General features: G+C 40.8%; 1 protein-coding gene across 2 annotated transcripts in view; it reads right to left on the minus strand.

Moving 5' to 3' along the window:
* ntn1a (netrin 1a) overlaps window positions 1-22,821 on the minus strand; it is a 56,013-nt gene that overhangs the window by 18,984 nt on the left and 14,208 nt on the right. For both annotated transcript variants that reach the window (XM_047578267.1, XM_047578266.1), the window contains exon 3: window positions 6,980-7,168. In XM_047578267.1, coding sequence (XP_047434223.1) covers window positions 6,980-7,168 — 189 coding nt within the window. The remainder of the gene's footprint in view (window positions 1-6,979; window positions 7,169-22,821) is intronic.

Below are 22,821 nucleotides of genomic sequence, written 5' to 3' on the forward strand. Positions count from 1 at the left end.
GAGTAATAACTGCCATGTGTCTAGATATAGACAGAATTCCTAAAAGCCGCCCTTGTTGCCGAGAATTGCATATAAAAGCATGACAAATGTTCTTGGTTAATGGGGAGACAGGAAGAGTTGTTCAAAGTCACGTCTGAGTCTGAAATTGCTCAGTGTGAGAAATTTCAACTCTGCCTATCGTTTACCATAAAACCTGTGTTTGAAGTCTGAACTCCACTCCCTTGTTCAGTTTGTGCCAGTCAGAATAATTTGTTGGCCTCAGAGTAAAGCCAAACTACCCAAGTCTGTGTTCTATTATAATTAGGTTTCCGACACTCCACAAGTGTATTTGGAAAGCTAAAAAACAAAAAAGATGTGTTGCTGAGTTGTACGGTACGTAAACAGCTTTCTGGATGACGTGTTTACCTAATGGAGGGAGTGTCCTCTTGTGTGTGTGTTGTTTACTGTTTTACTGATCAGAAGGACTTTTTTGTGAAGGTTGCTATACATGCTTCTCTGAAAACATGCCAATATCCACTCTAAACATCCTCTAAACATATAGAAAGTCAAGAAAAGCAATATTTGTCAAATCTCACACAGAAAGGTTTTTATGTGTTAGCAGAGAAACAAACCTACTGCCTCAGTTGAAGGAAGGAGAATACTGAGGAGAGAGAAGGAGGTTTTGTAGCATGCTATTCTCACTCAAACAGAAAATCCCTCAATCAAAATCTATTTGTCCTCTCTATGCAAAATATGTTCCTCATCATCCAGCTGACCGATGTAATTATACTATGGTTGATGGTCGAATTAGAAGGATGTGAAAGCTTTAATTCAAGCCATCAGATGCAGAACTGATGCCAGCCTGCTAATACGAGATGATATTAATTTTAGATGTCTCTCTAACTAGGTTTAACCAAAAGCAGGGCACGGACCTCTCTTGTTGTCAGCTTTGCCTTTCACTACAGTACGCATGAAAGAGCACTTTGTCAACTGTCAACTTTGTCTTCTTTATCCTGATTAGGGATGAAGGGAACACAAGAACCGCAATTTTTAATGCTTTCTATGTGTCTGGGGCTCAGCTTCAAGACATTTTATTTCTACAGGAACCATTGAAAGTGCAGAGGATTTTATGAACGAGTAGAAGAGGAAGCAGTCCAGCAGAGAGAGGTCGCGGCTGCAGCTGCATTAGCGTTGCAAGAGGATATGTGGGACTATAACTGGAGATGTTAAGTGAATGTAAACACGTTACTCCTCCTTATCCGATCAAGACACCCAGATAACGCGATTAGAATTAGTTTTTCTGTGCCATCTATATGCTTAATCAGACAACAAACAGGATAATGCGCGTGCACAAGCTCTACAATCGCTGTGCTGGCGTGTGACCCCAGAACAAAAACATCCAAGAAAGTCGGTCGCAGAAGAAGAAGAAGAAGGCAAAGAGCTGGTAGAAGAACCATCTGAGGGATCGCGCATATCTTACTTGCACCATAAGTAGCGCACACATTATGTACGAGATTAAAAAAAAAGTACTATTGTTTGAAATGCTGGTCTGCTGCATAAACAACTCTTGTTTATTATATGGTGTAATAGTTCAACCAGAAAGCAGCCCATATTACCATTATATTAACCCACTGAAAAGACACATATTGCCCCCTAGTGTGGAGGAGGAGGGCATGTTCCCATCAGTTATTTGATTTTCTCCGCTGCATGTAAACTGGGACAAGGACTGTAGTTCGAAAGTTGAATTTCGAGCATAGCTGGATTAAGCTCTGCATGTAAACGCACTGACTGACTGGTGGTATATTTAATCAAACTCCTCTCTGATGCCAACAGAAATGGATTCATTCTGCAATCTGCAATTCTGCTTCCAGTGGATTTCAACATGGACTGTTTTTCTTGGATGCCGTAGCCTACACCAGCCAAGAGGAAGGCTGATTATACTCGTGTTACAATGAATAAAAGTTTTACACCTCACTTGAGTAGAGGTGTGCAGGAAATCTTCCTTAAGATTCCAAAAATAAATCAGAAAAAAAAACAAGGCAAGCAGGACCAAAAGGGCAGATGGCTTTTGAATGAGTCTGAGTAATGAGTATTTTTCTCATGTAAAGCTGTATTTGACTGCTGGAAACAGGAGTTTGTCGGAACGTCTGTGCTATTTGTATGGATTCTTGTAACCAAGACACAGTGTGAGATAATTTCAGACACCTTTACTTTTTGACCAGTCTTGGCTGGTGCACAGGTTTTAACACCCACCTCCAAGAGCTGGTGTATGTGTTTAAGCTTGGACAGCCATATTTTCCTCTGCCGTTTCTGTCAGTTTAGCATGGATAAAATGTACAATTTATCTTTCTACTTTCTACTGCAATTACCACGCACACTCAATGGATATCCACATATCAACAACAGCAAATTGCTCATTAAAGCAAAATAGAGATTAGACTTTTAAAATCAATACCTGTGTGACAAATAGGGATCTAATTCGACACCACAAAGAGTGCTGCATCCCTTGGTTTCAAATATCCTTCTCCTTAAATTTCAACTTTACTCTGTCCCACCATGTTACCTTTAGAGATTTCAAAAGTTAAAGATACAAATGAGCGTTCACACCCTGTGACAGGCCCCCTCCAATATAATCACCAGACAGAGCTCACCGTGAAGTGGATAAGCCTCAACTCTCTATGCTCATAATGGCCTTCCATACAAAATGAGCAGCATTTTGACAGGATTGAATTACTCATATAAAAGCAAACTTCTGTGCTTCTCGACTGGGCCATGCTCCTACAGCGCTCATTCTCATCCAAAAGCCACACAGCAAAAGGTTCTCCCTTTGAGTTCAATAAATAACCAAACCCCTTAATTGCCGTCACTTTGTTGCAGCGCTCACGCTGCTTGAGGAGCGGACAGAAATTAGTTCTGCGGTTTGAGTTTCATTGAATTATATTGAGTTATGATGTGGTAAACCTGAGAGAATTTGGCAGGGAAGGACTTTGACAGTATATAAAGGTGTCTGACGCAGGGAAAAAGCGCTGTGTGGTAACTTTGCTAAGTTCATTAGCAAAGACGTCGAAAGAGACCGCGTAATACGAGGACACACATCTTTATAGTCTGTTTCAAAAATGTTTTAATTGGCAAAGGAATTAATTCATGCATCGTATCCTTTGTCAGCTTGGGGTAATTACCACAGATCCTTTATTATAAGTCTATTTTGATGTAACCAAATACCTCAGTAGAACTTGGACAGAGTTTGCTTAAAATTACACAGGGCTCAGAGAGGTGGGAGGTGCATAAACTCTGGCAAATTTCATGGATTAAATTGAACAAAACCGTTTGGGTAAGCTGACAATTTTATAAACAATGATGAAATTGGTTTATACTTCAATTCTGTGAGGGGCAGCAGCAAACGTGAAGGAGTCAAGGAGAAATAAATCCCCAGCGTGGGTGAGATGATTTAGTATTTACTAGTTTGAACTCTGATGTAATGAGTATATGACATGGCTGAACTCCTGCTTTGAGCCTATGGGACTCTCATTATCTTATAACAATAACATTATTATAGATCATATCATTTAATTGTTTTCAGACTCTACACAGGCCTTACGGAGCTGATTTAGCACACTGTTGTGTCTTTTATAGGACACTGGGGTATGGTGATGGTGATGGTGATATTAAATTCTATGGTCACATGAATCGAAATAAGTTGCAACAATTTTTAAGATCAATTCATTTTTGTGAGTGAGTGAAGACTTTTGAAGTTTGCTTGTTTTAGTCAAAATACAAATAAAGGTGTAGGCTGAGATGAATTGGAGCATAGAACAGCAGCAAATCACAATCATTCGGTAAACTGAGAAGAGGGATATTTATTTATTTATTTTATTTTTTTTTGCCTGCACTGCAGTTTTACTTACATTATCAATCTCCCATATATCTTGCATCTCCAGAGTGTCACGCACACTTGATTGTATCATGTACATATGTACATGTACAGAAAAGAGAATTTTCTGTTGCCATTATTGCCACTCAGTGTTCTTAGGCTCTGGGTTCTGAAAACTATCTTGAGACAATTTGGATTGCTATATAAAGTGAGCTGAACTTATTATGATGACGATGATGATGATGATTATTATTATTATTATTATTATCATTATTATTATTATTATTATATTCAACACTGCATGATTTATTCCTTCAGTGAGAGCGCCAAGGCCAGTGAGAAAAAAAAAACAAAAAACGCACATGTCCATGCAAAGGAGACAAATAAATATGAAGGAGGCATCTGAGTTTCTTCATGGCCTAAATCAACAGCAGAAATTATTATAAAAGTCTTTACATGGACATAATGCACATAGCCTGCACCACCTGACCAGATGCACATACAATGCATCACTTTATTCCAGACGTCTGAGGTCCATACCAGGTGCATTTGTCACTGCTTTTGACTTGGTGTTTTGCCTTCACTGCATGACTCATTTGTCCAAAGTTAATCCAAAAGCGTATGAGAGCAGATTTTCACATCAGTTAATATGCATTTTTCATTTTAAAACAGGCCATTTTCTTCCGTTCGTGGTGCCAACGATTTATCGTAACATGAACTGAGGTTTTTGCTCATATGTTGCTCTTTATATTTGGTTTGTTTGCCTCAGAATTGCAACTCCCAAAAAATCTGTTAATGGTCTCCTCTTCTGACCCAAATGTTGCTTGCTTGTTTTTAACATCTCTCATTTTAGTGGCTATGTAACATGCTGAGAAACTCAGCAGTGCAATTAACATAAATGAATGACACAGTTTGTAATTACTGAAGATATGCTGGATTAGTTGCCATCATCTAAAATATTTCAGTCCTCAAATATAACTTTTAGTGTTTTTACACAGAATATAAAACAGAATAAAAGACACACTATTATGTATTGAAGCTGATCATGATTTTATAGTGGCTCCTTAATAAACTTTTAATTTCTTACTCGCATATTAAAATTCCCCTCTGCACTGTGAGACATCTTACTGCTCCATTCCCATGTTATGTGAGTTATGAGATGCTGAAAGAATCAAGTCTTGGACACATGAGAGAGGATGTTAAAAAAACAACAACAAAAAAAAAGAGACTTTAAATCCCCTCAATAAGCTGGCCTGCTAGACAGAACAGAGGATAGGGGTTAATGATACACAACGTCCTGTCGTGATGAATGTGTGTTTGCATTCTTGGCCGACAGCAGAATGGGCCCAAAGACACGGAAGGTGTTAAAAGTCACTTTAGGAATATTGCTCATGAGTGACTGAAGGGGGTGAATAAATCCGTTTGTGGAGAGCTTTGTTATCAAGTTGTGCTCATGCAGAGGAGACAACGTGCTCGGCATGGTTGCTGGATGGCAGGAATTTGATGAGACTAAATGCAACATGTGTGACGTTCTTTTGCGTTAGTTTGAAAAATGTTTTCGTTGCAGCGGCGTGGAGCATGTCAACATGGAAGAATGTGCGGAGGAAAAAGGTGGAAATTAGGAACTGAACAAGGTCGCTGAGGACAGATATTTTTCATCAGCTGAATTAGTCATGAGGGCAGCTGAATACAACACAGCTAAACATTGTTTAAACCAACATAAGACTCTTTATGGTGTTTTACAGAAGTTTTACTCTCCACACAGGACTTCTATCAAAGTGATTGATGGGTTTGTTTATTTATTTACTTCCTGCTGAATGATATAAGAAAACTCGGTCTTAAACTGTCAGCAGGCAGCTTATATTTCCTCACGACTGCCTTTGGAAGTGAGCGCACTCAAACAGGTATGCATGTATTTCTGTGTATGTGTGTACAAGCTCCATACATACACAGCGACTCTAAGGTGTCTCTGGACTTGTTTGCACAGGGACTGAGCTCCTGTTATCTTTCCCTGCAGCTATAGGAGAGGTGAGAGAACACACTCTTTCTCTTTTCAGTCACCATCACCTCTTCCTCCTCCTACTCCTCCTCCTCCACTGCCTCTCTTTCTTTGACCCTTATTAGCTACGGTGAGGGCTGATGGCAGGCGATTCATCTGGCAGTGAGTAGTGAGCACACCTGCGTTGGGGTGTGTTCCTCTTCCTCTTCTTCTCAACCATCCTCCCTCCCTCCCTCCCTCCTTCCCTCCCATCTTTCACTTACCACCCTTCTGATTCTGACTTCAGCTTTGTTTCCCCCTTTTTCTTTTCTTTCCATCTTCCACCGTTATTCCCGGGCTCTCATTCGTCTCTGACGTGCACCAGGGATCACTTCACACCTCAGCGCTGTTTGTTTTGCTTGTGCTGTCATCCCCTCACCCCGCCTCGAACCAAGCCAAATAACTCAGTGTCGATGAGGGAACACCCAGCCCGACCCACCCATACCACCACGACCTCCGCAATCCCTGAAGACCCCCAACTCATCTCCACTGACAGAGGGAGATGAGGGTGAGACAGGCTCAGGAATGTTAAGAGTGCTGGCTTCCCCCCACTTCCTGTAATTCATCTAAAATGGTTTCATATCAGAGCTTAATACTTGCAATGATGTGCATTATGTCCTAAATATTGTCCTATAATAATAATTTTTATTTGTTTATTTTTTTGGATGATTAAATCTTGTAGAGACAAGAATATGCCAGGCAAGAATGTGTAAAATTGTCACACAGTGGACACTCCAGATCCTAAATGGGCCTGTTTGAGTGTCTTTCCAGAAATGATCTGGTGGATTAGCTCCATGACCCCAGTTGAATGCTAGGGCGAGGACTCTAGGCCTCTGCACTGAGATATGCTGGTAACTTAGGGCCAGAATGTTGTAGGTTTGCTAAGGTGTGCAAAGTGGAAGTGAAGAAACGAAATAATTTTCATTTTTATTTATCGTACAAACCACTCCTTTAACATAAATGCAAATGTTGTTTCTCTGACTTATATATTGACAACTGATTTTGGTGGAGCAGACAGACTACTCACTGAAATGGATCAAACTGAGCCCTGCTGGTAAACACAAGTAAAGAAAGAAAAAAGAGCCCTTTACCTTTGCAGGCTTTCCTGTGTGAGATGGGTTTGGACAGGTCCCTGTAGTAGCCCTCCTTGCAGTAGTGGCAGTGGCGACCTGCTGTGTTGTGGCGACAGTTGAGGCAGACGCCGCCGCTCTTCCTCCCTGATAGCTTGTAGAGCTCCATGTTGAACCGGCACCTTCGGGCGTGAAGGTTGCAGTTACAGGCTGCGGACGACACGCAACAGGTTAAATTAGTGTGGATATTATTGAGTCTCAAGTTTATCAATTTAATCGGGATTCCACAGAAAACAAAACAGGATCATCAGAGTCAGCGAATGCAGTAGCAGCCTCTTCAGACGTGCTTCAGTTAAGTTCTGTTCATAATCATTAAACTGGATCTACATTAGTCCTTGTCATTACTCTTCTACAGCTGTGCGATGATGTGTGATGGCATGAAAAAATAATGACCACTGCAGGGTTGCAAGTCATAATTATTAATTATTTAATGTTTGCAACTTTCTTGAAAGTTTGTTTGTACTCAGAGTTAGCTAATGATTCAACATCTTGTCTGACTACAGTACCTGTAACAGAGAAGAGTTATAATGAGGTCAGCCACCTCATCCTCTCTCCAGTTTCTGCCTCTTACTCGCTACTTTTCTGCTCCTCACTTCTTTTCTTTTCCTCAAGGTCCCGTCCTGCTCTCCTGAGTCTATACTGTACTAAACATAAGGCGAAGCCCTGGTATTTCCATTCCTTTATTCCCTGTAAATCCCTGTGAGCATGTGCGAGACTCCCCCCTCTCTCTCTCTGACGCTTGTTTACCGATGTGTACAGTCGCCAGCACCGAGTTTAATTAGCCAGTTGATGTTTATTCATGACTTTCTGGCAGGCGAGTGAGGCAGACGTGCCCAACTTCATTAAGGCCGTCCGTCCGAGACACCGGTCTTCCACCAGCACTGCAGACACACTCATGCATTATTAACTGCAGCACTTCTGATACAGTTTGTGTCTCTGCTGCATGTGGTTACACCATGTACGATGATCATGTGTGTGTGTGTGTGTGTGTGTGTGTGTACACTGTAAAGGGAGTAAAGGCAGGGGGTTATCTGGGTCCAAGTGGCGTATTTGGTTGGTTCATCTGTCCATGTTTTTCAGCATATCTTTTTCGTACAACTCTTTTTATCATCTGCCCATCAGTATGGAGTGAATCAGAGGGCCTAGTGGCCCCATCGTTCTTCAGGCTGGATACTTGGTGTGTGTGTTTAGTGTGTACATTTGTGGATGTTTTCTTTTTCTTTTCTCCACTCCAAGGGCCTCATTACAATAACTATAATACACTCACGCGGCACACACACCAAATAGCACAAATATCTTCACAATAGCAGCAGTTTAATTAGTGATGCCTCTCTGCTTGTTGTCCCTCCCCACTCCGTAATAACTGTAGTACTTGACACCTGAAACAAACTAAAACTCATCCCTTAAAGCCACAAGATTAACATATTACCTCAATATTTTCTGGGTAAATAACATGCCTGGTGCCTTGACTAAATTTTGGTTAAAACACTGATGTTTATTCTCATGTCCGAGGCTCTCACCTGACTGGATTTAGAAGTGTATTTGTGACATGGATCTGACACTTTTAAGCTAGATTTACACCTGCTCATGACTCATATTGTTTCGCCTTTCAGACAGCAGAGCAGATTCTTTGCGTCCTGGCTCCACTGGAAAACCCCTCAAGCCCCCTGATAGCCACAACCCGATACTACGTGGTACAGAAGATGGTGAGGGATAAAAGTGTGAAACCTCCTTTAGATATTCTGCGCCCAAGCCGCCATTTATTTTAGCCACGGAAATCAAATAATGATATAACGAATTATATTATTCCACATTTACTTGCTTACTGCCCTCACTGCTTGCTGGCATGTAGAGCAATTCCTTGTTCAGACATCCCTAAAAGTGATGTTTCGCTGCGTTGAAAACCTGAAAAACTGTCGATCTGGCCTGCGAACGCCACAGGGCAGGTTCATTCTTTTCAGAAACTCCGGCTCTAGGCTGGTGAAAGATATCTCTGAGCACGCCTGCAGGTAACTGGGATCAGTGTGCAGACGAGTAAAGCTAGAGGAGGATCAGTGCACAGCCTCAGACCCGCAGTCTCTGTTACACTACAAAGATTGTTTCACACCCTCCCTAAACACTTCCCCACTGAGAACAAGGCCATTTTACCGCAGGCCATCCTGGCTGCAGACAGGATACAAGCTGGATGTGAATGCGTGGGACTGAAGTCCATATTGTGTCTCAAGATATTGTGCTTCATGAGATATTATCTCAGATAATGGGGACGAGTAAAGGGCTCTTTATGTAAACTCATCGACACTGGGCGAGATGTCAGCGCGCTCTCAAACAAAGCTTGTTCGGTGCTCTTCAAACTGAGAAACCAGTGTTTCTATTGGTCCATATCCAAAGCATAACATCATCGCAGCCTTGCCCAAATTAAAGCAACGTTTAATTAAAAATAACTGAACATGTGTAAGCCGATATGCAAACGTGTGAGGTGTCCTGCAGCATGTTAACTGCCTCCCTGTCATTCAAACACCGAAGGGTCGTAGAGTTTCCCTGTTTCCTTTCACAGTCTCTAACTAAATGATCAACCATGAACATGTGAGTCAAATCTACAGAAATACACCTGCTCAATAAAACAGGACCACGCCGTCTCTGTCACCATTAAAAATCCCTAGGCATCATTTATAAATTGAAACAGGAATTGCATTTTTTTTCCCACAAAATTAAAATGTTGTGTTGTGATTCTTCCCTTCCTGCTACATTTTAAAGAGAAGGATTAAGTCTAGTGCATCAATTTTAAGCTCTAAAATGAACAAATAGCAAGCCCTTTTTTTGTAGTGCACCAGTTTCACTTTAAAGACAAGTTTGTTTGTGTGATTTGACATTTCAAGACCACACCAAAATACAGAAAAAAGACATTTTATTAAAATGAATTACCTCTAATATTGCTTTGTAAGATAAATCATATTTATATCAGTTTTATTATACTCAAATTTTTATTTAATAATCAGCAAAAAGAAACAACAGCTACAGTTTCTTTATAAGACACGTTTGGCCTGTTTTCAATCACATTAATTGCTTCAGTGTGGATACGAGTCAGTGGCCGGCCGTAACCTCCCCCAGGTGAGCCGTAAAAAACAGTGTGAACTGATACATTTTAAGTGTAACTGAATTAGCTGGATGAAGCTAATCTGACCCAGAAAATGTTTAGTCTCCTGTAAAGTGAACCGCAGCTATTTTAAATGACAAAAAGCTCTGTTTGAATCTTGCAGCTGTTAGAAAAAAATCAACCTCCAACTGCAGAATTTAACAGACGGATTTGTTTATTGGGTGTTGCAGTTACCCCCACATCCTTTTGGAAAAACAGATAGATAAATACAAAATAACACACTGGCCTGGGCGCAGTGTCTGAGCGTGTTTTGGAAAGTTGGCTAATTAGTTTCTTTGTGGGGTTCCCAGCCTCCGTTAACTGACCTCAGTCTCATAGCAGCACAGAGGCAGCCATCCCTCTGCTAATTAGAGGGAAAACTCAAGCAGCAGAGCAAGAGGTTGAGGTTAAGCTCATCGTGCTTACCATAAGCCTGGTAATTGAGTGATGTTGGTCACAGCCACGATTTGTTGTTAAGAGACACTCAAGCAAGTGATCTCTGCCACTTTCACTCCAAATCTACACGCTGGAGTAGTCGTAGCTGCTGGCCGAGCCTTTCTCCAAATATAAAGACGCACATTAAAGAGAGTAGTTGAGCTAACTTTTGAAAAAGTGAAGACTCATGGCATATTTTGTGCAAAGATCCTTGGACGTCCAACCTCGTATCCTGACGCATTTCTGCATAAGATCCCCCCAGTCTTCTGTGAATTCTGTGACGCTGCCATGCTGTGAGAGGCGATTCATATGTCCACAGCTCTCAGAAAATGTTAGCCTCCCTGCTGCCATCACCTCCACGGTTCACCCAAACAGAGCAGCAAACCAAAATCCAACACCGCCGCGTGTGAGCAGGGGACCCGAACAAACGCCGAGGGGAGTCCACACATGGGCAGTTTACTTTCAGTCCTATGGGTGGCCTGAAAAGTAATCAGATTAACTTCTAACCCCCCACCCCCTTAAGAATGAATGGAAGAATATTGGATGTCCCCTGCCTTTGCTATTTTTGGGGTTTAAAAAGTTTTATGAGTGGAAAGTTTAAAGTTGGATTTTTTGTATTATTTTTTGCAAACGCTTTTTTAAACTGTTACCCTGTGGAGCAACCTGCCTCTCCTCCTACACTGTATGGTGCATTAAATTATGTGACGGCCATCTGTAAAGTAGACTTTCCCCACTCACAAAAGCACAAGCATATGCATGACTCCCTGCTGCCTGCTTTCACTCTCATAACACACATGCTGGGAAGGTTCAGGAGGTTTGCTGCTTGTCATGGTTAAATGGAGAATCAAAAAACGCAGCGTGGATCAGAGATTCAGGGTGATTGGTGATGTGTGTGCACACTGACCTGAGATTATATAAAGGCCATTCAGGACGATATTTTATGGGTAGATATATTTTTTTGTGTTGTAATAGTTTCGCTCCCAATTCATGGATTCAAGAAGATTGTTACAGATCATTACTACTGCTCATATCTGAGTGCCGAGTGACATGATTCCTTCCTTTAATTCATTTTAATTACAAGGCAAGCAAGTGCCTCACGCAAGATATAAATGCAAGACATAATGGAAAAATGAAAAAAATATATATATATCTCAAATAGGTCAATTATAAACTGCTGCCTGGAGAAAAACTTAAAACAAAAACATATAGGTGTAACAAAAACAGTATTAGTTGTCATGGAAGTATTCAGAAAATGTGTGTGAATTAAAGTGAATAATAATAACACAGTAAACATTCCAGAATGTTGAATGTAAGTTGTGTTGAATATATGTGTGTGTGTGTGTGTGTATCAAAAGTACTCTTAATGGTAGTTTTGTGTCTTCTTAGTGAAGTTTTCCCAAAGAAATGTGTAAGCCTGAGCCCAGTTGTTCCCCTTTAGTGAGTGATTCATGTTGTGCGCTTTGCTGCGAGCCATTAAATGACAACTGGTGATAAATGAGCTCAGATATTCATATAACTGTGCTGACTGTAAACAGGCGGTAAGCAAGACAAACAATAAAATAAAATGTTACTCCCAGCAGGAGGACGACGCTTGGCACAAAGTGTCACAAACACTGGTATTATAATTCACTGTCTGGGATTTTTTCATCAGCGCAGACAACACAAACAATCATTTTACAGCCGTGTGAATTCCTCTTGATGTCTTGAGTGATTTAAATTCACTGGAGCTGGTGGCAGGTGACTGTAGCGCCGTGTGTTAGGCTGTTCTGGGACCACACAAATGAAAATAAATCTCAGATGATGGAATTTCACTGTGAAGAAAGACTGAACGCAACCATTGTTTCTACCAAAACAAAAGAAGAATTTTACTTAAAAAAAAAAAAAACTTTTTAAACTGTTGAACCAAAACATGACAGATATGAATCTAGGGAAATATTTATATTCATTCTGTGACTAGGGTGTATGTTTTGCTTTTCTGTGGCTACAATTAATTTAATTGTATATCCTGTTCAGACTGTGTGTCTGCTGTTTATTTAGCCTTTTATAAATGACAACAAGACTCCTTTTCATCAGGTGGCTGCTGATCCAAGAATGATTCATACAAGAATTACTAAATGAGAACTGCTAACTGAGGGTTTTTTAAGGGATTTCGATGATAGATTTGCCAACCTGTTCTGAAGTTTGCTTTAGATTCAATTATGGTGTTATATCAAGTATATTTAAATGTTACCACAATATGTTAAATTCCCATATGGAAAAGAAAATATATCTATAGCCTACTGGACTTTAAACATCTTTGTACAGACACAGGTGTTTTCTATTTCAACATGGAATCAGATCCTCTTTCTGAAGTTCTGCTAAATGCTATGTCATACAAGGAATCTGTAGTGTCAACAAAACCGAGTCAACTACACTATTTTAGAGAAAAACTATTTACAGTGTAATTTCCAAATGAAATTTGGCCAGAACCCTAAATGTCTGAAAAAACTAATTCATCTTTCTGTCTCTGCTGCAATGCACAGCTCACAGCTGTAATTCCAGCCAAGGGCTTTTGTTTTTAAGAAAATCAAGGAAATATATAACGTGTGTGGGGTAGTTTAGGGGGTTTGAGTGAGAGTACCTGTTCATGAGTAGAGTGAAGTAACCCTGGGAATGCCACGAAACGTACGGGTGATGGAGCGAGGGTGCAGGCGAGTGGGAGGAGAAAGCGGATGGGAGAGTGAGGCGCCCACTGCAGAAATTATATCAGGCTAATTTAATTCCTTTATTGCAGCCAATTAGCCGCAGCACTTTAGCCCCCTGTGAGCCCTCTGGCCTTCTTCACAGCGTCTCTAATGACCCCGGCTAAGCTCTGAATCTCTGCCATGTTCCACTATTTTTAATAAGTAGTTTGCCTCACGGACTCTGCACCAAGGGTGAAACAGAGGGGAAAAAAACTGAAAAATATAGCGATAAGGGGAGAAAGGAAGAGGGGAAAAACAAATACGAGGCAGACGGAGAAAGGAAAAGACGTCAGTCTGAGGCTGCTGCTGTTCCTTGAAGGCCTGGATTGAGGAGACTTGCCTAATTGAGATCAAGTCATACAGAATATTAATCAATCCAGCAGGGTTATCAAAGGTGGATTAAATATGCAGTGGAGACTGATCTCCAGTGGACAGATTCCATTTGCTGTCGAGCAGCCTTTACTCACTTGTCAGACTGTTTTTTTAGTCAGTCAAGCTGCTTATTTATTACTTCATTCTTTATTTCATAATTTAATACTCAGATGTTTTCTCAGATTTCAGCAAAACATGCAATTCCCTGTGCAAATAGGCAGAGCATATGGTTTGTAAAATGTAGTTTGATTAAATGACTGATGCAACTAAAGAGCTGTGAGAACCGCTGTACTTCAGCGCGAGCAGGGATCCCTCATGAAGCTATTAGCAGTGGAGCGAAGGTTAATGTTAAGCTACGGATTTATAGTAAATTCCAGCAGAGGAGGAGCACAGGTCTCATTTACAGCTGCTTTTCCAAGTCTCCAATCTTACTTAACATCATGGGAACAGTTACACTTATACAGACAACTACAGAACATATCAAATAAAACTGGGAGTCATATTTTGGTTATTATTAATATGTATAGAAATATATCTTCTGCTTTTAGACCTGCATTTGTTAGTCCATAGCATTTCATCAGTTAACCCAATTTAATGTCCATTCTATGAAATGTGACCTGTGGAAATGTGCTTGCAATTGTATTATATATTTAAGTAACTAAAAACCTTTTTTATTGAAAGTGTCCAATAATTTTCACAATAATTGTTGATTTGTGTATTCTTTCTTCTCTGTTTTATCCTATACGTCTAAGATTTGTGTTTTTACGGTGGTAGAACATGCACATTTGAAATGAATGTTATGAAGTTTATGATCAGGTATCAGCATTATAAATGAAAACTGTACAGTTGCTGCACTGTTGAAACACTGTAAGATGAATACATTTATGAGAAAATATTTTCTCTCAGTTTTTGTCTTCAGTACATGAGACAAAATTTCCTAAAAAGCGTGAAAACAAGGGCAACTTGAGTTTCTAGAATACATTTCACCGCTCATCCAAGCTTGTTCAGTTCTTAGACGAGTGGTGAAACTTCTTCAAGAACTGTTCAACTGGGGGTATATACTAGAAGCTTCAAAGACATTAGACAAAATGCAAATAAAACTTGTGAATTTCTCCAGAGAGCCTTACACACGCACTTTTGAATCTGCAAGGTGTTTGTGTACTCATGGTCCAACAATCTACAGCAGCATCCAGCCGCAGGCCGGCGTGCTCCATGCCGGGCTAAATGCCCCATATATTCACTCCCCATCTGCATGTGGGGGCTAATAGGGCCTTTCCTTTTTCAAGAGTCTAACTAGCCACACAGAGCCACAACAACAAAGACGGGCCTAATGGCCTCCAATTTCCCGCATTAGTGCCCATTTAATGGGTGACCTGCCCTCTCGTTAGGCAGCGCAGCATGGGAGCACTTCTCAGCCTTGATGCGTGTGCACACGCTTTCATAATAACACGCGCACACACACGGTCCTTCAGCGCTCCAAAGCCACGCAGCCCGAGGCCCTTGCAACACTTCCACCCCACGCTGAGACTGCATAATAGACCAGTTTGTAAAAGGGCTGCCCTGTGATCAGTGGTGCATCCATTTGCTGAGTAATCAAGGGTTCTTTGTCTGAGTGGTGTGCACTGAGTGGTGCATGTGTGTTTGAGAAGGTGTGCGTGCGTGTGAATGAAAACGTGTGCACTTGCATTAGCGAGATTCTCTTGTCTTTATTTGTGCGTCCATCGCTGTTACAGTGTGTGTCTCCATGTGAGTGTTTGCATGAGTAATTCCAGGGTAAAGTGGCGCTGCCTGGAAAAGATCTCCTTCAGTTCATGTCTATGGGAAAACACCAGCTGACATACAGTGCGGGAATAAAGGGAGCCTTACTAGAGCCACAGAAGGGCTGACGAAAGTGCGTTGTGTGTATGTCAGTTATGCCATAAAAATGCCATGGGTGGAGGATGACATTGGCAGGTCCTATTCAGCACTATAGCGGTGAAAGGCCCTTTAGGGTGAATAAAGATTCTTAGGCCTGTCAGGTCCCCATAGCTCCCCAGTGAACAATACCCACTAAGAGCAGCTGTCTTAATAGCGTGAGGGACTGACAGCTTTAGGAGCGATGCAATAATCAGGGCAGCATCTACACAAACTTTACGAACAACGATCCGCTGTGTGATAACACAATGTAGTCAGACAGAAAGCTGTCTGCCAGACAGTGAATGCATCCTGTACGTTCCCTCTTCAAGGAACCTGAGCTGACACTGTGGCAGAGCCATATCACCTCGATATTCAGGAGCCTCATGTGTGAACGGAAGTAGTGGCACGACGGCAAAGGATTTTTACGAAGCGTGATGATGATTGGAACTAACTGGATTTACAGTTCCTGCTGCAGGAAAGACCAACAATCTCTGTGCTCGCTTGAGAGAGCTGTTCTGTTTTTAGTGGGAACGGTGTATAAATGTATTGTGCATGTCTGACAGAGCAACAGTTTCTTTTAAAAGCAAGCGTGGATTGCTGAAACAAGTGCCTGATATTTATTTCTGCCATCAATGCCTGATCTGATAATCACAGTGTGAACTATCTGAGACTTTGCTCCTCCTCAAGTATTAGCTGTAAATCGGTTGCGCAATGGATAACAAACACAGCGCAGTTCCCTGCCACCTGGTTGTTAAAGCCAAGAATAATAATCTTCCCCCACAGCATTTGCTCTTTATTGTTTTACATCCAGCCATTACCTAACCCTGTCTCCTCTGCTATAAGCGTCGCGTATCTCCAAACCCCTGCTTCAGCTTTTCACAGAGAGGACGCGCATCGGAAACAGGCGAGACAGATCTCCAAATCTTCCCAAAACAAGGGCTCTCCCTTCTCATGTCAAACATCACCTCCAGTCTGTTTACTTTGTGAGTTTGGTTTCTATGGAACTAGCAGATCCATAGTGTTTTGGGTTCACATAACTCCTGGCAGGTCGTCTTGTGCGTTACTGGCCCTAAGGCTGACAGGGATGGGCTGGTGCTGTCAGTGCTAGACAATGAGACAGAGCTTACACGAGGCTAACTCACGCTCCACCATCAACTGTGATTCATACTAATCCCACAGCCTCTGCAATTAAGGCCATCACTCTGCTCCAACAATGTTAACTAAAGATTTTAAACCTGTCGTATTATAAGAGAACGCAGCCGGCCAATGCTGATTGGCAGCTGCGGGCTGAGAAAATAAACAGCGTTTGAAGATTAGATGTTCAGAAGATTAGATGAGTTAATTTGGCCTTTCAGGCAGGAAAAGGCAGAGCATCTCTTCATCATCCTTGGACATTTTTCCTAACAGCACGTTTCATGCCTTGAGCATGTGAAGCAGAGACTTGTGGGAGAAGGTGTTATAGCTACTACAGCGCCACAACCATGCTAAGCAGGTCAGAATCATTCTGGCCTCACACAAACACACCTTTTGGCCTACACACTCCACATTCCTGTGTCAAGTTCCTGTTTCGAAGTCACAACCCCTCCGAAATATGCCGTGCCTCCTCTCCTCATCCTGCTTCCCTTTTTTTTTTTCCTTTGAGGAAAACCAGGCATTCCCTGCTGCAGATGTCGTTAGTAAGTAGTCCTCTCTATGAAAAATCCCAAGGAGAGGAGAGGAGATCCAAGTTGAGGAGGAGTGGAGAGATGGAATGTAGAAGAAATCAATTTCAACTAGACATTCCTCTCCTTCTGTTCGTCGTTCCTCCTATCCCTTTGTGTCTGTCCCTCCAGCTAAACCTCACGATGAACTGAAGTTCCACTGCTTGTTTGCTTGAACTCTTTCACAACATGTCATTTATGAACTCTTACTGGCATTATTGCAGAAGGAGGAGGTTTGGGCCAAGACCAGGTTAATATAAAAACCAAGATTTTTACAGCTGCTCCTGGCTGATTGCTGTGACTACAGGCGCTCAATTGGGAAAATGGATATTTAAGTCAATATGTTTTTCTCAAAACTTATTGAAAGACATATGCTGCCTTCAGGTGGAGTCATGTTGACCTTGTTCACATGAAAAGTCCATATAAACAGATATAAACTCTTGGTGTGTACACAGTCTTGGTCATTTTTGATGAGTTTTGACGTGTCTGTTAATGCTTCCAAAAAATGGGTGGAGGTGGATGGTAAATTTATATATTCTTATTTGGTTAGATGGGAGTAGAGTTTTTGTCTGATGACAATGTTAATATTCCCAATGGCGTCATCCTGTCAGTATGCCCTTGCAATTCCTGCTATAAGTTTCCTTGTTGTTAGCTTGGAAAACTGTCTCGAGACAGCAACAGTTGCTTAGCAGTCACGATTACTAGCTGATGTTACAGCTTGAACGCCAAGCATTTGGTACACAGGACATTGCTATTTCAGAACCAGACACACAAGTTCTGTCTGACAGCAGCAATATTTCAGTTGCAACATTTATTTAACACACAGAAGCTGACTGGCTTAATGCAGGAACTGACTTCTCATGTACAAATGAAAACATGATTTTAATTTTAAAAATTCCATTGAAAATAAGGATCATTTAACATCTTCTAGAAGAAAGTCTTTTAGCACCTAGAGGGAGAAAACGCTTTCTCTGGGTGAATAAAGGTTAAAAATATCTCCAACCATACGAAGGAAGCCTCTGAAAGCCAACCCCTTCATTTCTGTTACGCATTTATTGTCTCCTGCTTGTATCCACCATGTCTTAAACTTAAACCTGAATACCTCAAAGGCTTGCTCTCATTCTTTAACCCCTCAAAGTGTGGGGGGAAATAATTTGTTGCTGCAGTGGCCTTGTGTCTTCCTCAGTCATTGTCTGGGCCACAAATAAGCTTTTGCTACAGCTGAGGCATTTTTCCTTGAAAGTGTAGTTTAATCATAAGACATGAGCACATAAATAAATAGAATTTACTCCCTTACTGCAGAAAAGCTGGATAAAGGATACAGAACAAATAATTAAGATGTCCTGTGCATATTACTGGAGCAGGAGAAGCATGAGTAACAACTTGCTGCGTGATGGGCAGGGAACACTTATGAGTGACGTGAAGTTCAGAGTAACCCACTTGCTGCAGGACATGAATGATGAGTTATTAGCTGTGATCAGCAATTTTGTAATACATACTAATCCTTTGCAGTAATTCAGACTAGCTAGTACAATACCCACCTTAATCTAATATGACCTCCTTATGAAAGTATGTGAGAACATGCACAGTTACAGTAAATGCAGGGGAGCGAGGAGGCCAAACAGTGTTCCACATTTCAAAGAGAAGGAGAGGATCAAAAGGCGTAAAATGTGGCAAGAGTGTGTGCATGCATATGCATCACTTTTATAGCACATGTTGTCTTTGGGCTCTGAGAAGAAGCCTGATCGGTATTTGAATCCCAGCTATCATGAGTCAGAATCCAAGATTATCAGATATGAGGCTAAAAATGTAAATCGAACACATTTAGTAGTATTTTCCAGAGCAGCTGCTCACGGTGAGGGATGGAATACAAGTAAAGGATTCACTGTTCAGTTTCAGCCCTTTTAAATATTTGATATACAGCCACAGAGCTCACATGTTAACAGTTTTGTAGTATATATAGTTTAATCACAACCACCAAGCCCAAAGCAGGTGCAGAAAATGCAAGTTAACATGGTGGCATTGATTTATTTTTTTTCACATATTTTTTGTTTTATTTTAAATAAATTACTCTTTTAATAATTAAACTTCTAAATGTTTTCAAACTGAACTGAATATATCATCTTATTGGCTCATTTAGTTAAAATTGGCTATATTTTGAGCTAGAAGAGCAATTATTTTTAGGCCATTTTCATTTAATATTTTGCTGAATAATTTTGAAGGATTTTATTTTATACTAACCACAAAGAATATTAATAAAAGCTGAATACAGTATGATAGGTTCTCTATTTAAGCTGTTACATGCATTAAATGTTTTGGGGTATTTTGAAAATAGATTTGTGGGTTTTTTATGTTTTGTTTTGTTTTGTTTTTATATATATATATTTACCAGTATTTACTGTCCATTAAGGTATCCATTTCAGGTTTGACTGGGTTCATCATTATTGGAAAAACAGGAGAGCACTAGCCGTCCTGCAGCAGCTTCAGCAAACGCAGCTGGTTTGGTCCATGCCAATTGTTTCTGACACTGATGGAGCAGAGATGTTTTTACTGTACTGGCTCCAGAGCCACGTTTGCTACACTTCTTAGTTGTGGCATTGTGCCCAGTGTTCACAATGAAACAGACTCTCATCCACACAAGCACTAAGCGTGGTGCTGCATACACACATTTACATACATCCACTGCTCTTAATTGCAATGTTGGAACAGTAGCCCTCTGAAGTTTTTTCTAGGGGAAACTGTTTTCTAGCAAAAATAGCAGCGTTTCGCATCGACCGTAACCAAATGTGACACCTCTGACTAAGCCAGGAAGGATACATTTGGGAAGTAGAGAAGAAGGAAAAGAGACCCCTGTGATCCAGAAACCCAAAACCCCATTGTAATTTAGTCATTGGTAGAAGGCAATTAGTGTGGGGAGGGCTGGTCTTTGCCAGAGCAAGCAAACGAATGACACACTCAGAGTAAACTACGTTTTGCAATGAAAGCACAATTTTGCTGCACTAATAGTGTGTCAACAGAAAATGCCTGGAATTTTTTAAGCTAATAGCAAGAGCAGTATGAAATTTAAGACAGTTTTATCTTTGTGGAAAGGAACAGTTACGGCTGTATTTTCTGAAAGCAAAGACTGTGATGAAAGTTTAACAGGGAGGGAAACAAATTTAGGATTTATTGATGCTTGCCTTTCACCCAGAAGATTAAAAGAAGGAGGGTGACCGCCTTATTATTAGCCTCACGTCCCATAAATGTAGATTTATTCCCTAGGCTGAAAGTCCAAACTGTTTTTGGCTGCAGCAGCTAGATGTTATAGAGCTCCAGTACTCTATATACTGTTTGCATCTGGTTTGATTTGGTCCAATTTATTGCTGATAGCTGGATGAACAGTTTGGTGAACTGGTATAAAAATGGAAACAAATTACAGTGGAAAGGCCAAGGAAAGCTGGATAAACTGGGACAGAGGTGGAGGTTTCACCACTGTAAATCCGCTAGGTAATGTGCTTCCTGCTCAAATAGAAGTGGCTGTGTAATTTATGTCAAGATTAATACCCCACCGACCCCCAGTGTGTCATTGGTTCTGTATATATTCCTTTATATTTGCTCTGGCAGGAGGTTGCCTCTCAGCTACAAGATGATTGGTAGGCCAGGAAAATTGACTATAATTATCAAATAGGCCACTTAATCTAATGAAAATGGCTTCAGAAAATACTTTGACCTCTTACTGCAGGTGGTTTTGTCTTAACGTCTTGCAGCTGATTTATGCTGCTCCTGATTCTGATGCAGATGAACTTGATCATACCAAGATTTCTGAAATATTAACTGTTCCTCCCTTTCCTAATTTGCTCACTGACAATGTGTACAGTATATAAAATCCTTTGTGTTGGCAAGAGAGGTGTCATTTCCTCTGAGGTCACTGGCCATGGCAGGGACCTAAACACCAGCCACTGTTATTCTTCTCCTTACATCAAACTCGTCTGTTTGTTTGTTTTTTTCCTCTATATCTTTGTTTGGGATCGCCTCGTTCTTTATTTTTTCACGGGGCTTGTTTGTTATTAGAGGTCTGAGTAAATTTAATTTCCCGCCCACTGCCATGGAAAGCCCTCACGGAAACCCAATACTGCCTTTATTTTTAAAAGTAGAAATGTGCTGGAGAAAAAAAGTCTTTTAAAGAAGAACTGCTGAAGTCTTCTATATTTTTTCATAAATATCTATCTGGCTATATTCATACCAATAATTCTGATACGACTACTTTAATTTTTTACACCAAAGGGCTTTAAATGAGAAAACTGACAAAAGAGTGAATTTATTTAATGAGTTAGTAATGGAACAGCTAAGTAAGCTGACTAGTTTGAAGCTGCATTTCACTGTAACTCATGAGTTCAGGATTATGGAAGTAGTGTATAGGACCCCTTGTGGCTAACAAATCAGCAAGCTAACAAACAGGCAATATAATAGAGGATACGCAAGGGTAAAAATGGGATGCGATCATTTACGTCAAAAATATTGTAAAATTACAAATTAAAACTTGAACCAAATTACCACACTATACCCTGTTTGCCTGTCTGCAAGCTAACTGGTCATCAAGCAAATACCTTATTTGATTCAATTAAATTTTTAATTGACTGTAAACTTTTGAGCGTAGATGTTGTCCCTGAAAAGTAGGTCTTCAACATCGGTTAAATGTTATCTGGATAATTGATGCCTGCACCGGAAAACCTGAATTTTAGTATTCATTTTTCCCCCTAACCTGCGCTCGAAGCTGAAATGTGTTATAGTTATGTTTAGGCACATTCAGTATTTGGTTAGGGTCAGTGGTTGTGGTCTTGGTTAAATAAGTGACTTAAAGCACAATACACAAAGTGTTTAGTCAATAAATATTTGACTGAAACCTTTTCCTAAACTCAACCAAAGTGCCACTAATGCCTGGACATTAGCGTGATTTTTCAACCACCATCCACCCCAAGCAGCTCCTCAAAAGCAACTCCATGTAGTACATAAATCTGTAGGACTTCCTTATCCACACTGCAATTACTGGAGAAAGTAAGTAACAGTATATAATGACAAACGATAGGAGGCAGGATTTAGAAAAAAAAAAGAGAAAAAAAAGACTGTGCATTTAAAAACTCTAGCCACAAATTACTGACAGGACCAGGTCTGCATCGGCTACTGATAATACTCCCAGAGCTCCTAACAAACCAGAGGAAAGACAAGACAGAAGAAGACAGCGCAGGGAGCAAAACCCTCTGACCGAGCTCTGTTCCTCTATACATCTATGTCTTTCTTCACTCCATGCCTTCTGTCTTTCCTGGGAGACAGGAGAATCGTCTCCTATTGGCCATCCCTCATGCTCCAATTCTGCTTTTATGTCCGGCCAACAACTTGTCCCGGCTGCATAGAAGAGAGTACGAGACATAAAATACAACCAAAACAAGGGAGGGGAGGGCGAAGGGGAAAGAGAGAAGGTGAAATGCATTCTCTGGGTTCTTTTATATCATCCAGTAGACATCTGGAGACCTGGGACATAATCATTTCAATATTTGTAAGTGTCTC

Source organism: Mugil cephalus, chromosome 2 (assembly GCF_022458985.1).
Source record: "Mugil cephalus isolate CIBA_MC_2020 chromosome 2, CIBA_Mcephalus_1.1, whole genome shotgun sequence".
Classification (NCBI taxonomy): domain Eukaryota; kingdom Metazoa; phylum Chordata; class Actinopteri; order Mugiliformes; family Mugilidae; genus Mugil; species Mugil cephalus.